The sequence below is a fragment of the Notamacropus eugenii genome, chromosome 5 (genome assembly GCF_028372415.1).
Source record: "Notamacropus eugenii isolate mMacEug1 chromosome 5, mMacEug1.pri_v2, whole genome shotgun sequence".
Taxonomy (NCBI): Eukaryota; Metazoa; Chordata; class Mammalia; order Diprotodontia; family Macropodidae; genus Notamacropus; species Notamacropus eugenii.
The window spans coordinates 94,187,171-94,205,839 of NC_092876.1; the positions used below are offsets into that span (position 1 = coordinate 94,187,171).

Here is an 18,669-nt window from a genome sequence, read left to right on the forward strand (position 1 = left end):
TCATTTCTTATGGTACAATAGTATTCCTTTACATTCATATTCCACAATTTATTCAGCCATTCCCCAATTGATGGGCATCCCCTTGATTTTCAGTTTTTGGCCACCACAAAGAGAGCTGCTATAAATATTTTTGTACATGTGGGACCCTTTCCGAATTTTTATGATCTCTTGGGGATACAGTCCTAAAAGTGGTATTGCTGGGTCAAAAGGTATGCAAATATTTGTATCCCTTGAAGCATAGTTCCAAATTACTCTCCAGAATGGTTGGTTCAGCTCACAACTCCACCAACAATGAATTAGTGTTCCAACTCTCCCACATCTTCCCAAACATTTATCATCATCCTGTTTTTTTCTTATTAACCAATCTGATATATGTGATGTATCTCAGTGTTGTTTTGATTCGCATATCTCTTATCAATACTGATTTACAGCATTTTTTCATATGACTATAGATAGTTTTAATTTCTTCTTCTGAAGACTGTCTGTTCATATTCTTTGACCATTTATCAAGTGGGGAATGACTTGTATTCCTGTTCATTTGAGTCAGTTCTCTATATATTTTAGAAATGAAGCTTTTATCACAGACACTAGTTACAAAAATGCTTTCCCAGTTTTCTGCTTCGCTCTTAATCTTTGTTGTATTGCATTTGTTTGTGCAAAAATTTTTCTATTTAATGTAATCAGAATTATCCATTTTGCACTTCCTAATGTTTTCTATCTCTTGTTTAGGCAAGAATTTCCCCCTTCTCCATAAATCTCATAAATTCACTATTCTTTGCTTCACTAATTTGTTTATAGTATCAGTCTTTATACCTAGATCATACACCCATTTGGGCTTTATTCTTATGTATGGTATCAGGCATTGTTCCATGCCTAGTTTCCTCAACACTGTCATCCAGTTTTCCAAGGAATTTTTGTCAAACACTGAGTTCTTATGCCAGAAGTTAGGGTCACTAGGTTTATCAAACAGTAGATAGCTATATTCATTGACTACTATGCTTTGAGTACATAATCTATTCCACTGATCTACCCCTCTGTTTTTCAGCCAGTGCCAAGTAATTTTCATAATTGCTACTTTATAATACAATTTGAGATCTGGTAGAGCTAGGCCACCTTCCCAAGCATTTCTTTTCATTACTTCCCTTGATATTCTGAATTTTTTGTTCTTTCAGATGAATTCTGATATTACTTTTTTCTAGCTCTTAAAAATAATTATCTGATAGTTTGATTGGTATGGCACTGAATAAGTAAATTAATTTAAGGAGAATTGTCATTTTTATCATATTGGCTCAGCCTAACCACAAGCAGCTGATATTTTCCACTTATATTTGACTTCATTTGTGTGAAAATTATTTTGTAATTGTGTTCATATAGTCCCTGTGTTTGTTTTCACAGGTAGACTCCCAAATATTTTATAGTGTCTACCTTATCTTTAAATGGAATTTCTCTGTCTATCTCTTGCTGTTGGATTTTTTTAATAATATATAGAAATGAAGATTTGTGTAAGCTTATTTTGTAACCTGCAACTTTACCAACATTTTTTATTATTTCAAATAGTTTTTGACTTGATTCTCTGGGATTCTCTAAGGATATTATCATATCATTTGTAAAGAATAATAGTTTCTTCTTTGCCTATCCTAACTTCAATTTCTTTTTCTTCTCTTACTGCCACAGCTAATATTTCTAGTACCATATTGAATAACAATGGTGATAATGAGCATCCTTGTTTCACCCCTGATCTTATTGGAAATGCATCTATCTATTCCCCATTGCATGTAATGCTTGCTCAAGGTTTTAGGTAGATACTACTTATTAATTTATGGAAAGTTCCATTTATTCCTATGTTCTCCAGTTTTCAATAGGAATGGGTGTTGTATTTTGTCAAAATCTTTGCATCTATTGAGACAATTGTGTGGTTTCTGTTAGTTTTGTTGTTGATATGATCAAGAATGCTAAATCGTTTTCCTAATATTGAACAAGCCCCGCATTCCTAGTATAAATCCTACCTGATCATAATGTATTATTCTCATGATAAGTTGCTGTATTCTTTTTGCTAAAATCTTATTTAAAATTTTTGCATCTATATTCATTAGAGAAATTAGTCTACAGTTTTCTTTCTCTCTTTTGGCTCTTCCTTGGTATTTGTATCATAAAAAGAATTTGGGAAGACTCCTTTTTCCCCAATTTTCTCAAATACTCTGTACAGTATTGGAATTAACTGTTCTTTAAATGTTTGATAGAATTCACTTGTAAATCCATCCAGCTGTGGAGATCTTTTCCTAGAGAGTTCATTGATGGCATATTCAATTTCCTTTTTTGAGATGGGGTTATTTAAGCATCCAACTTCCTCTTCTGTTAATCTGGGCAATTTATATTTTTTTAAAAATAATCATCCATCTCATTTAAAGTGTCAAATTTATGAGCATATAGTTTGGCAAAGTAATTTCTAATTATTGTCTTAATTTTCTCCTCTTTGGAGGTAAGTTCACCCTTTTCATTTTTGTTATTGGTAATTTGGTTTTCTTCTTGCTTTTTTTTTTTTGATCAAATTGATCAAAAGTTTATCAGTTTTATTGGTTTTTTCATACAACCAACTGTTAGTTTTATTTATTAGTTCAATAGTTTTCTTAATTTCAGTTTCATTAACCTCTCTTTTGATTTTCAGTATTTCTAATTTATTATTTACTTGGGGATTTTCAGTTTGGTCTTTTTCCAGCTTTTTCAGCTGCATGCCCAATTCATTGATCTCCTCTTTCTCTATATTATTCATGGAAGCATTCAAAGATATAGAACTTCCCCTAAGAACTGCTTTTGCAGTTTCACATAAGATTTGGTAGGTTGTTTCATTATCATCATTCCCTTGAATGAAGTTGTTGATTGTTTCTATGATTTGTTGTTTAACCCACTGATGCTTCAGTATTAGATGATTTAGTTTCCACTTAATTTTTGGTCTACCTTTCCATGGCCTTTTATTACATATAATTTTTATTACATTATGATCTGAGAAGGATGAATTCACTATCTCTGCCTTCTGCACTGAACTGTGAGGTTTTTATGCCCAAGTACATGGTCAATTTTTGTATAAGTGCCATGTACCGCCTCAAAAATGTATTTTCCTTTCTATGCCCATTCAATATTCTCCAGAGTTCTATCATATCTACCTTATTTGGAATTTTACACATCTCCTCAACTTATTTCTTGTCTATTTTGAGGTTAAATTTGTCAAGTTCAGAGAGGGGGAGGTTGAGGTCCCCCAGTACTATAGTTTTGATGTCCGTTTCTTCCTGTAACTCCCTTAACTTCTCCTCCAAGAATTTGAAATGCTATACCACTTGAAGCATACCTATTTAGTCATGATATTGCTTCATTGTCTGTGGTGCCTTTTAGCAGGATAAAATTTCCTTCCTTATCTCTTTTGATTAGATCTATTTCTGCTTTATCTGAGATTAAGATTGCTGCCTCTATTGTTTTTACATCAGATGAAGCAAAGTGCACTCTGCTCCAACCTTTTACCTTTACCCTGTATGTATCCCCCCCATTTCAAATGTGTTTCTTGTAAACAACATATTGTTGGATTATGGTTTTTAATCCATTCTGCTATCCATCTCCATTTTATGGGAGAGTTCATCCCGTTCACATTCACAGTTATGATTATTACCTGCATCTTTCCCTCCATCCTCTTTCCCCTCATTTGTGCTTTTAGTTCTCCCTTCTCCCTTTCCCTCCAAAATAGAGTTTTAATTTTTGATGACTGCCTCCCTCAGTCTTCCCTTCCTTCTTTTAGCCCCTCTCCCCTTTACTCCCCTTTACCCTTACTATTTCTTCTCTCACTTTTAGCCTCTCCTCCTTTTTCTTTCCGCCTTGCCCTCCTACTGCCTCTAGAGTTAGTTAGATTTATATACTTAATTGAGTTTGCTATTCCCACCTTGAACCAAATTCAATGAGAGTAAATATCAAACAATGCTCATCTCCCTCCCCTCTTTCCCTCTATTGTAATATAATTTTGCTCCTCTTCCTGTGATATAATTTACCATTTTCTGCCTCTTCCTTTTCACATGTCCTATTATAATCCCTTTGTACCCTTAAATCACATTTTTATCATCATATCATTTACTTTATACCCACTCCCTCTATCTAGGTATATCCCTTTTATATATCATGATAAATATACAATTCTCAAAATTAACAAGTATCATCTTCCCTTATAGGGATGTAAACAATATGCCCATATTGAATAACAAATTTTTCTCCTATTTACCTTTTTATGCCTCCCTTGAGACTTGTGTTTTAAGATCAAATTTTCTATTGAGCTCTGGCCTTTTAAATAGGAAGGTCTGGAAATCCCTTAATTCATTGAATATCCATCTTCTTGTCTGAAATATTATTTTCATCTTTGCTGGGTAATTGATCCTTGGTTGTAGTCCCAGCTCCTGTGCCTTTTGGAATATCATATTCTACTTCCTTTGATCTTTTAAGGTAGAAGCTGCAAGGTCCTGTGTGATCCTGACTGAAGCTCCTTGATATTAGAATGGTTTCTTTCTGGCTGCCTGTAGTATTTTCTCCTTCACTTGATAGTTCTGGCATTTGGCAACAATATTCTTTGGTGTTTTTAGTTTGGCATCCCTTTCAGGAAGTGAGTGGTGGATTCTTTAGATGAATATTTTGCCCTCTAGATCTAGGACTTCGTGGCAGTTTTCTTTGATGATTTCTTGGAAGATATTGTCTAGACTCTTTTCTTCATCATGGCTTTCTGGTAGACCGATAATTATTAGATTTTCTCTCCTGGATCTATTTTCCAGATCAGTTGGTTTTCCAATGAGATATTTTACATTTCCTCCTATTTTTTCATTCTTTAGATTACGTTTGGCTGATTCTTAATGTCTCATAGAGTCAATAGCTTTTACTTGCCCAATTCTAATTTTTATCAAAATGTTTTCTTCACTTTACTTTTTCATCTCCTTTTCCATCTATTCAATTGTTCCTTTTAAAGAGTTATTTTCTCCAGTTAGTTTTTGTACTTCCTTTTCCATTTGTCCAATTTTCCTTTCAAATTCTTCTGTGATTTTTTTCATATTTTTAAAATCATTGGCCAGTTATTCTTCTATTTATCTAATTTGCCTTTTAAATCCAAGAATGCTCTTTCTCCTTCTGACCGGTTAATATTCTTCTGAAGTTTCAGATGGGAGTACAGTCTCAATGCTGACCTCTTTGGCATTCGTGCTTTGGTCCTTGTCCCCACAGAAAGATTCTTTGGTCTCTTTTGTGCTTTACTTTTTACTCATGATGATGATGATAATCACCCTTTTCCTGACTTTTAAAGTAGATCTCTGCTTCTGGGGCACGAGGGGCTCTGTCCCACAGTTCATGTGTCTTGAACTTAAGACTCTGTGTGTTCTGGCCTCTGGTTCTTTCAGCAAGAAGCTAAAATGCTGAAGCTTATCTGGTGCTGAACTGACTTGTGTGAGAAAGCAGAGATCAGGTGAAGTCTTTTTGGGTTTCAATAGAGTTGTCTTGGAACTAGCTGTGTTAAGTGTGGGGGAGGGGTGGTCTGGCTACAGCTCTTCTCTGCTGAGTTAAAGCATAGGCAAACTCAGCCATGGGTGATACCGGCTGCCCTTGTGTCTTCCCGATTCCCCTGGGGTGCTGAGGCATACCTGGGTTCCTGGTGTTGGCAGTTGTGGGCTCCACCCCCCTGGGGCTCCAGATCTCCTCCTGATTTGCTGAGGTGGAGCTGTCTGGGACAGCTCTGGTCCTGCACTGGTCCACTTCAGCCACAGCAAGAGGGACACTGCTTAGAGATTTTCCTATCCTCAGGTACTAAGATACTGCTTGCCCTTTCTGTTGATCCCACTGTTTCAGGGTTATTCTGTTCAGATAACTGAGCTCCTGCAGAGTGCTGTGAAGGACAAGGAGCTGGGAGAGAGGCAGTGGGGGTAGAGTCATGAAAATTTCCAGGTTTGTTTTCAGCAGCTTCCTGTTTTTGTATAGGAAAGATTCAATCTCAAGGGGGTGCTACAAATGCTCCTCTTTTAAGAGCTCTCAGTCACTGATTGGAAGGGAAGTAGATGGTACTGTGGCATGACTTTTCTCTTTTGGAATCTTGTTTTTATTATTATTTTTTAAATTTATTTTAAGTTTTCAACATTCATTTCCAGAGAATTTTGAGTGACAAATTTTCTCCCCATCTCTCCCCTATCCCCAACCCCAAAACACCGAGCATTCTAATTACCCCTACCACCAATCTGCCCTCCCTTCTAACATCCCTCCCTTCCCTTATCCCCATCTTCTCTTTTGTCCTCTAGGGCAAGAAAAATTTCTATACCCCATTACCTGTATTTCTTGTTTCTCAGTTGTAAGCAGGAACAATACTCAATAGTTGTTCCTAAAACTTTGAGTTTTACCTTCTCTTTCTTCCTCCCTCCCCACCTATTCCCACTGAGAGGGCAAGCAATTCAATGTAGGCTATATATGCGTAGCTTTGCAAATGACTTCCATAATAGTCATGTTATGTAAGACTGAATATATTTCCCTCTATCTTATCCTGCCCCCCATTTCTTCTATTCTCTCTTTTGATCTTGTCCCTCCCCAAGAGTGTTGACTTCTAATTGCTCCCTCCTCCCATTGCCTTTCCTTCCATCATGCCCCCCACACAGCTTATCCCCTTCTCCCCCACCTTCCTGTATTGTAAGATAGATTTTCATACCAAAATGAATGTGCATTTTATTCCTTCCTTGAGCCAAATGTGATGAGAGTAAGCTTCATGTTTTCCCTTTCACCTCCCCCCTTTTTCCGTCCAGTGAAATGTCTTTTTCTTGCCTCTTTTATGAGAGATAATTTGCCCCATTTCATTTCTCTCTTTCTCCTCCCAATATATTCCTCTCTCATCCCTTAATTTTATTTTTTTAGATATGATTCCTTCCTATTCAGCTCACCCTATACTCCCTGTCTCTCTGTCTCTCTCTGTCTCTGTCTCTGTGTGTGTGTGTGTGTGTGTGTGTGTGTGTGTGTGTATAATCCCACCAACTACCCAGATACTGAAAAAAGTTTCATGAGTTACAAATATTGTCTTTCCATGTAGGAATGTAAACAATTCAACTTTAGTAAGTCCCTTATAATTGTTCTTTCCTGTTTACCTTTTCATGCTTCTCTTGATTCTTGTGTTTGAAAGTCAAATTATCTTGTCAGCTCTGGTCTTTTCATCAAGAATGTTTGAAAGTCCTCTATTTCATTGAAAGAACATTTTTCCCCTGACGTATTATATTCAGTTTTGCTGGGTAGGTGATTATTGGTTTTGGTTCTAGTTCCTTTGATTCTGAAATATCATATTCAATGCCCTTTGATCCCTTAATGTAGAAGCTGCCAGATCCTTTGTTATCCTGATTGTATTTCCACAATGCTTGAATTGTTTCTTTCTAGTTGCTTGCAATATTTTCTCCTTGACCTGGGAACTCTGGAATTTGGCCACAATATTCCTAGGAGTTTCTCTTTGGGGTCTCTTTCAGGAGAAAAGCAGAAAGAAAATGTTCTTTCAATATTTATTTTGTCCTCTGGTTCTAGAATATCAGGGCAGTTTTCCTTGATAATTTCATGAAAGATGATGTCTAGGCTTTTTTTTAATCATGGCTTTCAGGCAGTCCCATAATTTTTAAATTGTCTCTCTTAGATCTATCTTCCAGGTCAGTTGTTTTTCCAAGGAGATATTTCACATTATCTTCCATTTTTTCATTCCTTTGGTTTTGTTTTGTAATTTCTTGGTTTCTCATAAAGTCATTAGCCTCCATCTGTTCCATTCTAATTTTTAAAGAACTATTTTCTTCAGTGAGCTTTTGAACCTCCTTTTCCATTTGACTAATTCTGCTTTTTAAAGCATTCTTCTCCTCATTGGCTTTTTGAACATCTTTTGCCAATTGAGTTAGCCTCTTTTTAAAGGTGTTATTTTCTTCAGCATTTTTTGAGTCACCTTTAACAAGTTGTTAACTTGCTTTTCATGCTTTTCTTGCATCTCTCTCATTTCTCTTCCCAATTTTTCCTCCACCTCTCTTGCTTGATTTTCAAAATCCTTTTTGAGGTCTTCCATGGCCTGAGACCATTGGACATTTATTTTGAATGTCTGAGATACAGAAGCCTTGACTTTTATGTCTTTCCTGATGGTATGCATTGTTCTTCCTCATCTGAAAGGATGGGAGAAGATATTTGTTCACCAAGAAAGTAACCTTCCATAGTCTCATTTTTTCTCCCTTTTTTGGGCATTTTCCCAACCAGTTACTTGACTTTTGGTTCCTTTGTCAAGAGTAGGGTATACTCTGGGGATCTGTAAGATCTCAGTTCCTCCAGGGTGGATCAATGAAGTCTGTACTGGTTTGTGAGCAACAAAAAACTTTTGTGTCCAGAATCTAGGAGTAGTAGAGTTTCCTCTCCACAACCACCTTGCCTCCAGTTCTGCCAAGCCAGCATTGGGGGCTGAGATTCAGATGAGCTTCTCAATTCCCCTAGGGGATTTAGGTGGGGGCAGAGCCACCATTCAGTGTTAGATTAAGATCAGCTGCTCAGGTGGGGGCAGGGCTACCACAGGGTGCTCAAATCCCCCCAGAGCTTTACAATGAGGCCTTCAACAATGGATGCAAGCTGCTGCTACCTTGGAAGCCCCACCCACTGCTGGTTCTGCCACAGCCACCTAAGACCAGAGCTATGGGGGTACCCTGCTCCCTTCTCAGTCAGTTGAAAAAAACCCTCTCACTGACCTTTGGCCCCTGTGGCTTGAGGGATCTGCACTGTTGCTGGACATTCTGTCCCTGAAGCCTGCTCGGTCCTGCTCTTCCTGGTGTTGGTATCGTGTGGCCAAGGCTGGGCTGGGCTCCACTCCATGTCCCATGTGACAGACTTCCTGTTGGCCTTTCAGGTCACCCTGGGCTACAAATGTCCACTTCATTGTTCTGTGGCTTCTGCTGGTCTAGAATTTGATGAGAGTCTTCCTTTATAGGTATTTTATGGGCTGTGAGGGAAGAGCTAGTGTATGTGCATCTTTCTACTCCACCATCTTGTCTCTGCCCTCTCTTTTGGAATCTTTAAGCATGTTCTTGATTGAGTGAGGAAAGCATGGGAAAGTGAAGGGAGGAGAATAGGCCTCATCCCATGGCTAACTTTGAGCCTATTAGTGATAGGAGGCTGCTCATCATGTCCTTGGATGGATTCTAAGATACTCTCCCTTATACTTGTGACATAGGGCTCATAAAGGAAATAGATGCTCCTGGTTGATCATGGCATAATTTCAGATGCCCCTTTAGCCTCCTTTTCCAGGTTCTAGACTGTGAAGCTAGCCTTGGAGGTGGGGGGAACAGGCTAACATTCAGCAGAGGTCTTTTGTTCAGTCCTTCCCAGGTTGGAGGCTTTTGCACACATGAGATTGGTCAGCAGGCAGTCATTTCTGTGCTAAAATAAACCTTTACATTTCGTCATCTTGAAGATGCAATTGAAGCTATCTGTTTTGGGGGGAGATAAAAAAGGTTGTCATTAGTAGACCCTGCCTAGCAACTTCATCACAAGCAGCTGTATGCCCATAAATTTGACAATCTAAATGAGATGAATGATTGTTTTAAAAATCTAAATAAAGTCAGATCTAAGTAAGTAGAAAAACATCAGTTCATCGTAGGTAGACTGAGCCAATATAAAAAAAACAACAATTCTATCTAAATTAATTTACTTATTCAATGCCATATCAATCACACTATCAGATAATTATTTTCTAGAACTAGAAAAAATAATATCAAAATTAATCTGGAACAATAAAAGATCCAGAATATCAAGGGAACTAATGAAAAGGAATGCTATGGAAGGTGGTCTAGCTCTCCCAAATCTCAAGTTGTTTTATAAAGCAACAATTATTAAAACCACTTGGTACTGGCTAAGAAACAGAAGGGTAGACCACTGGAATAAGCTAGGTACTCAAGACACAGTAGTCAATGAATATAGCAACATACTGTTTGATGAATCCAAGGACTCCAGCTTCTGGGATAAGAACTCATTGTCTGAGAAAAATTGTTAGGAAAAATGGATAATAGTGTAAAGGAAACTAGGCATAGAACAATGCCTGATATAATACACAAGAATAAAGTCCAAATGGGTACATGATCTAGATATGAAGATTGACACTACAAAAAAAATTAGTGGAGCAAGGAATAGTGCATTTATCATATTTATGGAGAAGGGAGAAATTTTTTGACTAACCAAGAGATAGAAAACATTATGAAGTGCAAAATGAATAGTTTTGATTACATTAAACTGAAAAGTTTTTGCACAGCCAAGCTCAATGCAACCAAGATTAGGAGGGAAGCAGAAAACTGGGAAAGAATTTTTGTGACTAGTATCTATGATAAAGGCCTCATTTCTAAAATATAGAGAGAACTGAGTCAAATGTACAAGAATACATGTCATTCCCCAATTGATAAATAGTCAAAGGATATGAACAGGCAGTTTCCAGAGGAAGGAAGCAAAGCTCTCTGTACCCATATGAAAAAAATGCTCTAAATCACTATTGATTAGAGAGATGCAAATCAAAACAACTCTATGATACCACATCACACCTATCAGATTGGCTATCATGACAGAACAGAAAGATGATAAATGTTGGAGAAGATGTGGGAAAGTTGGAACACTAATTTATTGTTGGTGGAGCTGTGGGCTGATCCAACCATTATGGAGAGCAATTTGGAACAACGCCCAAAGGGCTACAAAAATATGCATACTCTTTGATCCAGCAATATAGCTTATAGGACTCTTCCCCAGAGATCATAAAAATGGGAAAGGGACCCACATGTACAAAAATATTTATAGCAGCTCTCTTTGTGGTGGCCAAAAACTGGAAATCATGGGGATGCCAAACAGTTGGAAAATGGCTGAATAAAATGTTGTATATGAATGCAATGGAATCCTATTTTGCTATAAGAAAGGATGAACAGGAAGACTTCAGAAAGGCCTGGAAAGATTTATATGAACTGATGCTGGGTGAAAGGAGCACAACCAGGAGAACTATGTACACAGTAATTCTTTGTACCAAGAGGTATGAAATAAAGGAAATAGAATTCAGAACCTGTGAATTTGAATTTCACCAAATAAAAGAAAAATTTTAATGGAAAGTCAGCCTGGAAACCCAAGGAGAGGAAGATAGGGACAATTCAGAACACATTGTTTTCCCTTCCACTTCCTTGTATTTCTCTATTTCCACTACTTGCACCATTGGCCTCTCTGTAAACTGATAGATCCTTCAGAGTCAAGCTTAGTTTCCACTTCTTCATAAAGCCTTGAGTGATCTCCCAAAAAACAAAAGAAAACAAAATGTAAAACAAAACAAAGTGACTTTACCTGCTCAGATCTTTGTAGAGAACTATCTGGATTATTCCTTTCTCCTATTACATTCTTCCTTGTATTATATTTATGTGTCCTAATCCCCCTTGAGGGTAAAAGGACTGTTTTTTTTTTTTCACCTCTGCATCTCTAGCACTAAGCACAGGGCCTTACATATAACTATGTATTTAAAACAATATTTGTTGGTGTTATTGCCAATTGATGAAAGGAAGTGGGATGAAAGAAGTTTCTTTTGGGGAGAACAGATGTGAGGAAGAAGAAAATCCAAGGGGGGAAAAAGAAGCTTCTGAAGTAAGGTTTAATTTAATTTAATCCCCAGGAAAGATCCTTTATAAGCAACAGACCTTGCAGTGGTGGCTCCATTTCTTACCATGAATCATGCAGGCTATTTGAGTTCAAAGTATATGTTTCAGCATCAGGCCTCTTGCAGTGGATAAAGAACTGAGCCTGGAATCTAGAAGATTGAATTCAAATCTAGTCTCAGGCACTTATCAGATGTGTGACCCTGGGCATATTATTTAATCACTGACTGCCTCAGTTTCTTCTTCTGTAAAATGGGGATAATAATAGTGTCCGCCTCCAGTTTATTGTGAGAATTAAATGAGAATATTTGTCAAAAATTCAGCACAGTGCCCTTAACATTGTTGGTGCCTACTAAATGCTTATTCCTCTTATTCCCTTTCCTAGTTCTTGACCTGAGAGAGCACATGACACCTCCAGGGTCAGTGTCTATGCCCAAGTATGAAGATATTCTCTTTTCTTACCTCCATCAACAAAATGTCACCCTTGATTTCCTATTTTCTTTTCAGGAAATCTATACAGATAATTCTTGAGGATGATGTGAAAGAAGAGGAACATCATACTTCCCCACAAGAGCATCTGGGGTTCAACCTGGGTAATGAGAGACTGAGTTAGAAGAGGCCTTTATCACTTTATCCTAAGCTAATGTAACAGCTTCCTAACCCTTATTTCTACTGTCATTTTTTTATCACAGATTAATCCTCCTTATTAACTCCAGATTAATCTTCCTCATTGACAACTCTGCTACTGTCACTACTGAATAAAATTCAAAATGCTTTAACCTTTACACAAAAGTTCATCAGCAGTCTGTCCTTTCACTATCTTTGCCGCATTATTTCTTAATGCTTCGCCAGAAAATGTCTTTATTCACTGTCTATAGGGTGACAGTTCTGGTGACACAGTGGTAGAGCAACTGGGCCTGAGTTCAAATCCAGTCTAGGATATTTAGTAGTTCTGTGACTGTGGGCAAGTCATTTAACCTCTTTTTGTCTCAGTTTCCTCAACTATAAAACAAGAATATTAATAGCACCTGCCTCCCAAGGTTTTTGTGAGGATCAAGTGAGATAATATTTGTAAAGATCTTAGCAAAGCACCCTGGGCATAATTTATTTCCTTTCTCCTTGAAAACAGGGACTGTTTTTGTCTTTCTTTGTATCTCCTGCACTTAGTACAGTGCATGACGTAGTTGGTGCTAAATAAAAGCTAATTTACTGACAGTTGCAAAGTCTTGCTGACCACCTCTATAGCATTTCTCTTATGTATCCCCTTCCCTTCACTCAAATGGTTCCTCTCCTAATTCAGATTCTTGTTGTCTGAACTTAATGAATTACCTTAATAAACGCAAGTTGATTGGCTGGCTGTCATCTTTTTATAGAAAATGTCCAAGTTTACATTTCCATTCCTGAACTGTCTCCTAAGCTTTAAATTTTCATTTCTAACTATTTATAAGTATCTTTGTCTTGATGACCTACCAACATCTCAAAATCAAGATTTTTGTACCAAAAGGGGATAAAGTGAATGGAGGGCTGGACCTGAGCCAGAAGAAACTTAGTTTAAATCCTGTCTCAGATATTTGCTAGCTATGTGACTCCAGGCAAGTTGCTAAACTTCTGTCTGCATCAGTTTCCTCATCTATAAAGTGGGATAATAATAGCACCTATCTCCCAGTTGTAAGGATAAAATGAGATAATATTTGTAAAGCACTTTGCAAACCTTAATGCCCTATATAATTTCAATTATTATTATTGCCTACCTAAAATCACCATATCAGCTTTCTCCATAAACCTACTCCTTTTCCTGATGTCTTTTTTTCTGTCAATGGTACCATTTTTCTTAATTGCTTTTGTTCACAAAGGCAGAATTATCTTTGATTCTTCCCCTTCCATGGCCCTTCCACAGAATCAGTTTAAAAAGATTCAACATCTTAATTCTTTTTCTATAACACCTCATATTTATACTACAGTTACCATTTCCTCTCACATGACATTGGTCCAGGTCTTTATTACACTAAATCTGAATCCTATAATAGTTTACTGATCTCTAGTCACTCCTCATTTCAATCTATTCCACATCTTGCTACTAGATTAATCTTCCTAATGTATAGTTGTGATCTAATTGCTCCACTCCCCAGAATCTTTAATGGCTCCACACTCATTATCTTGGTATTCAAGGCCTATGTCCATCTCACCTCCAGTCTTATCTCACACTACTCTATATCATGTCTTCTTTGCTTTAGAAAAATTGAACTGTTTGACATCCTCTTAACCCTGCTTGTACTCACCCAAGTCTACCCACTTATGCTTGAAAGGCCCTTCTTATTTCTCCTACTGCCATAATCTTACCCATCCTTCAAGCCTACTTCAGATGCCTCCTAATACTTTGTCCTTCTCTTAAGCACTCACTATATTCAAATCTGTGCTGTATTTATCTTTATGTGTATAATGATCCCTACTAGTTAATAAGTTCCTCAAAAGCAGGGTTCATTGCTTATTTATATTTGTTTCCTTTCTAGTACCTACCTCTAGAACTTATTATAGCACATATAGTAGGCAGTTAGCAACAGCTATTTGTATGAATAAAGATGGTAGACTGTAGAGAAACAAAAGACCCTACAAAACCGGGAGTAAACTGAAGTCCTCGATCAAAAAGACTTAAGGGGAATAAAATGCACACTCATTTTGATAGGAAAACCTATCTCATAATACAGGAGAGTGGGGGACAGGGACACAAGCAGGGTGGGGGGGAGGATGGAGGGGAGGGCATGGGGAGGAGAATGCAATCCGAGGTCGACACTCATGGGGAGGGAAAGGATCATAAGAGAATAGAAGTAATGGGGGACAGGATAAGATGGAGGGAAATGTAATTAGTCCTATACAACACAACTAGTATGGAAATCATTTGCAAAACTACACAGATTTGGCCTATATTGAATTGCTTGTCTTCCAAGGGGAAGGGGTGGAGAGGGAGGGAGCTAAAGAAGTTGGAACTCAAAGTGTTAGGAACAAACGTAATGTTCTTACCACTGGGAAATAAGAAATACTGGTTAAGGGGTCAAGAAAGCTATCTAGCCCTACAGGACAAAAGAGAAGACGGAGACAAGGGCAGGGAGGGAGGATAGAGGAGAGAGCAGATTGGTCACAGGGGCAATTAGAATGCTTGGGTTTGGGGGGGGAGGGGATAAAAGGGGAGAAAATTTGTAACCCAAAATTTTGTGAAAATAAATGTTAAAAGTTAAATAAAAAAAAAAGAAGAAAAAAAAAAGACTTAAGGGAGTCCATGAAACTGAAAGGCAGAAACCAACAAGCAATCAGGAAGTATATATACCAAGATAAAAGGAGTTGTTTTGGTAGCGAAAGATCAACATTAGAATCATCTCTCTAAAAAGTCCTGGGACATCCATGAGGATATTAAGTAAAAAACTGTCCTATAACTTCTTTGGGAGGGCATATTATGGGGAGAGGGTAGCAAAGTCTTGTTTCATTATTATAAGAGGATTCTGCATCTCCTTGTTTCTGCAAGAGAGGGCAACATAGGATCCCTTGATGCTATGATCTCCCCTTTACCACACCTCTCACTGTTCCCTCTTTTCCCTTCTATTTCAATATGCAACCCTTTCCAGTGGCCTCAGCAATAATAAACAGTCTTCTCAAGTAGTCTTCCCCTTAGCCCTGTTTCTTCACAGTCTCAACTCATCTCTACCATTCTCCAGGGTCTCTAGGGAATGTTCATAATTCTACAAAATTCTAAGGAATTTCTGTCACTGTGAGTGACTTAAGACTGTGAATGACACATCATTATACCCAAATTCATATCGTTGTATTATTTTTGGTGATTTAAATAGTTCTGAATTAGCCCTGAAAATGAAGAGACAAGGTGAATTATCCTGATGAACTCTACAGAACAGGGAAAGATTTCAGTCTTGGAATCCTCTCTATAGATAAGCATTTCAAAGATCATAGCCCCTCCTCCATCCCATTGTAAGTAGAATTTAAGTTAAACTATTTAGGACAAACAGCTTGTATTATATCAAATTTTAAATAATCAATAAACAAAGTCCTTTTGTCTCTCAATCAGTATATTCTAAAAGGAAATATTCACCAAAATTTGTTATTTGTTTATGGGTAGCTAGGTGAAATAGTGAATAAAGTGATGGGCCTAGAGTCAAGGAGACTCATCTTCCTGAGTTCAAATCTGGCTTCAGATATTTCATAGCTGTGTGATCCTGGGCAAGTCACCTATTCCTGTTTGTCTCAGCTTCCTCCTCTATAAAATGAGCTGGAAAAGGGAATGGCAAATCATTCTAGTATCGTTGTCAAGAAAACTCCAAATGGGGTCACCAAAAGTTGGAAAGTACTGAAAAAAAAAGTTTCTTTTTTTACTATTTTATTACTTTTTAAAAATTCATCTCTTTGAATGAAAAGAGTAGTTTAAATGTATTATCAGAATAATCCTCATTTTCTCTGCATTTTCAGGGCTACTTGGAAACTAATCTAATCACCAAAGACAATACCACAATATGGATTTTGGCATAAAGATGAATCAGCCATTGTCTTAAGTTACCCACAATGACCCTAATTCATTAGGAATTTGCAGGTGATCTAAATGACCAGATGAAATACAGTCAATATGGCCAAATCATAGCTTTTTACTCCTTCCTAAGTCTGATTCTCCAAATTGTAAGGTAAACTTAGAGGAAAGAATCATACAAATATTTAAGTTCATCCCTCTGTGTAGTAACATGGTTACAGGAAAAAAAATGTTATTCTTATAAATAGAGAATTGTTGCTACTGGTTGCTTTACAGTTTGGCTTGGGGACAGTGTTATAAAAGTGTGGGAATAGTGAAGATCTCCCCCAATCTCTTCCCTTACCTTCACATTGTTTCTCCTCCCCTGGAAAAAAAAAATGGTACTGTTTTAAAGCTCTTGGGAATAAATTGCTACTGGCCATGGTCATCAGTGAGTCATGGAAATGAGTATAAGCCCTGCACCAAAGTGAATACGTAGGAGACATGCTTCATAATCCAGGAATATGGCTTCCTCATCTAGGATGAAGGCATAAGACTCATGTAGTCTTATAGTAATCATGTAGATCACACCACTTACTCACATTACCTGAGAAAGCACTTTATGCCTCTAATGAGTTTGCCATAGTGACCAGAAATGGTAGCACTGTAACAAACTATTATATCTTGATGTAAATCTGAGAGAATCAGTTTTTTTTTTCTTTTCGTGAATTTTTTACATATTTAACATTTATTTCCAGGAGAAATAGCACCACAAACAAAGATAAAAAGGACTTCCTCACTTTCCCCTTTTGACCCTTTAAAAGATGAACAGTTAGAAGTGGAAAGGTGCCACAGTGAATTCCTGGGACCAAATGGAACAGTAAAACTCGAATTGATAGACAAGAACAGAAATGTATACAGGTGAGAGCCAGTGGTCTCTTCATTTCCTTCTGTCCCATGGGTAGTTATGTGTTGGTGTATGTAACTCAGTCTAGATGGAGCTCCCTTTTTCTTTTCTTCTCTCTCCTCCCCTCCATTCTTTTCCATTCCTTTCTTCTTTCCTTCCTTCATCTCTTTTTTCCTCTCATCTCAGTGATGGTTCATCTCAGTGATATTCCTATTTACCATAAATATTTAATGATGTTTCATTATTAGATTTTTTTTCAGTCTTTTGTGTTATCTTACTATTATACAAATATGAGAATTAGTCTGTCCCCACTTGCTCCTTTTTGATAAGGGATAAAGAAGGTAATTGATGTGTGTAGAAATTGTATTGCTTATGGCCTACTGTGAAAACTGAGAATCCTTTGAAGCTTCTTCTCCTCTACTGTGATGGTCTCTCCTTGTGCTTCCCAGAGTTCATTTACCCATGGCTGGCTTCTACCACTGGCCTGATACTGGACTTGGTTTTTCTGTGAGAAGTGAGGTGACTGTTGACATTGAATTTGGTACCTGGAATCAACATCTGAATTGGACTCAGAAGCAAAACTACATGATTGCTGGCCCTCTATTTCATATCAGAGTTGATCCTGGAGTTGTGACTTCCATGCATCTCCCTCATTTTGTGTACCTTGAAGGTAAAGAGATATGGGGTGAAAATCTTATTGTAATAGCAATGAACAACAAAATGTGCAGCTACAGACTTAATAGACTAGTAAATGAATGAAGGGATAGTATTTTAAAACTATATCCAGTTGAGAATATATCTAGATTTTAAGAAAAACAAAATTGAGAGGAGGACCATCCAGTCTGCAAAATATGAAACCTCACTGTCTCACTCCACAGACTGTTCTAAATATTTGGTGCTAATCATGGTGGAAATGGCAATAGTAATGATTGAAGTGATGATGATGATGATGATGATGATGATGATAGTGAAGTCCATAATGATGAAAAATGGGGTGGTGGTCATGATAACAGTCATTGCTGTGGTTTCATAGATAGAACGTATGTTCAAATGGATGATAATTGACACTTACTTTGGTGAGCTGTAGTGCCAATGCAATATTGCCCACAGAAGCCATGAATATCACAGTGTAATTCAGAATCATGAAATACCACAGACTTTCCACATGGAAGGCAGAACCAAAACATTTATTCAGACCCAAATCCATCACCGCAACAAAAATCTATGCACAACAGCAATGAAGAGAACAACACCATCCCCAAGCCTTCTCCCTGCTAGGCTTCCCACAAACTAGGTCCACCACACTCATCACAAACAGGCTGTCTTAAACAAAATCACAAACAATCACAAAATCACTCAAGCTGCATCCTTCCTGGCTCTCACTGCTCTCAAGACTAACTTCCTCTCAGCTCTGCTCTAGCTCTGCCTCTTCCTGCTCCACCTATTCACAGCCTCCATGTGACTTAATGGGCCTATTAGTTAATAGGAAAGATTTTCCAATTCAGATGGCCATTACATGAGCTTAGACAAGATACTTTTTAGGAGCTTTATTTTCTTGACTTGTTTAAATGAGTTATTGTTGTCATCATTGTCAT

General features: G+C 37.4%; 1 protein-coding gene across 1 annotated transcript in view; it reads left to right on the forward strand.

The window, feature by feature from the left end:
- Positions 1-18,669, forward strand: part of LOC140507622 (uncharacterized) — a 65,876-nt gene that overhangs the window by 32,763 nt on the left and 14,444 nt on the right. The window contains 3 exon segments of the mRNA XM_072615639.1: positions 12,171-12,256; positions 16,926-17,088; positions 17,524-17,744. Coding sequence (XP_072471740.1) covers positions 12,171-12,256; positions 16,926-17,088; positions 17,524-17,744 — 470 coding nt within the window.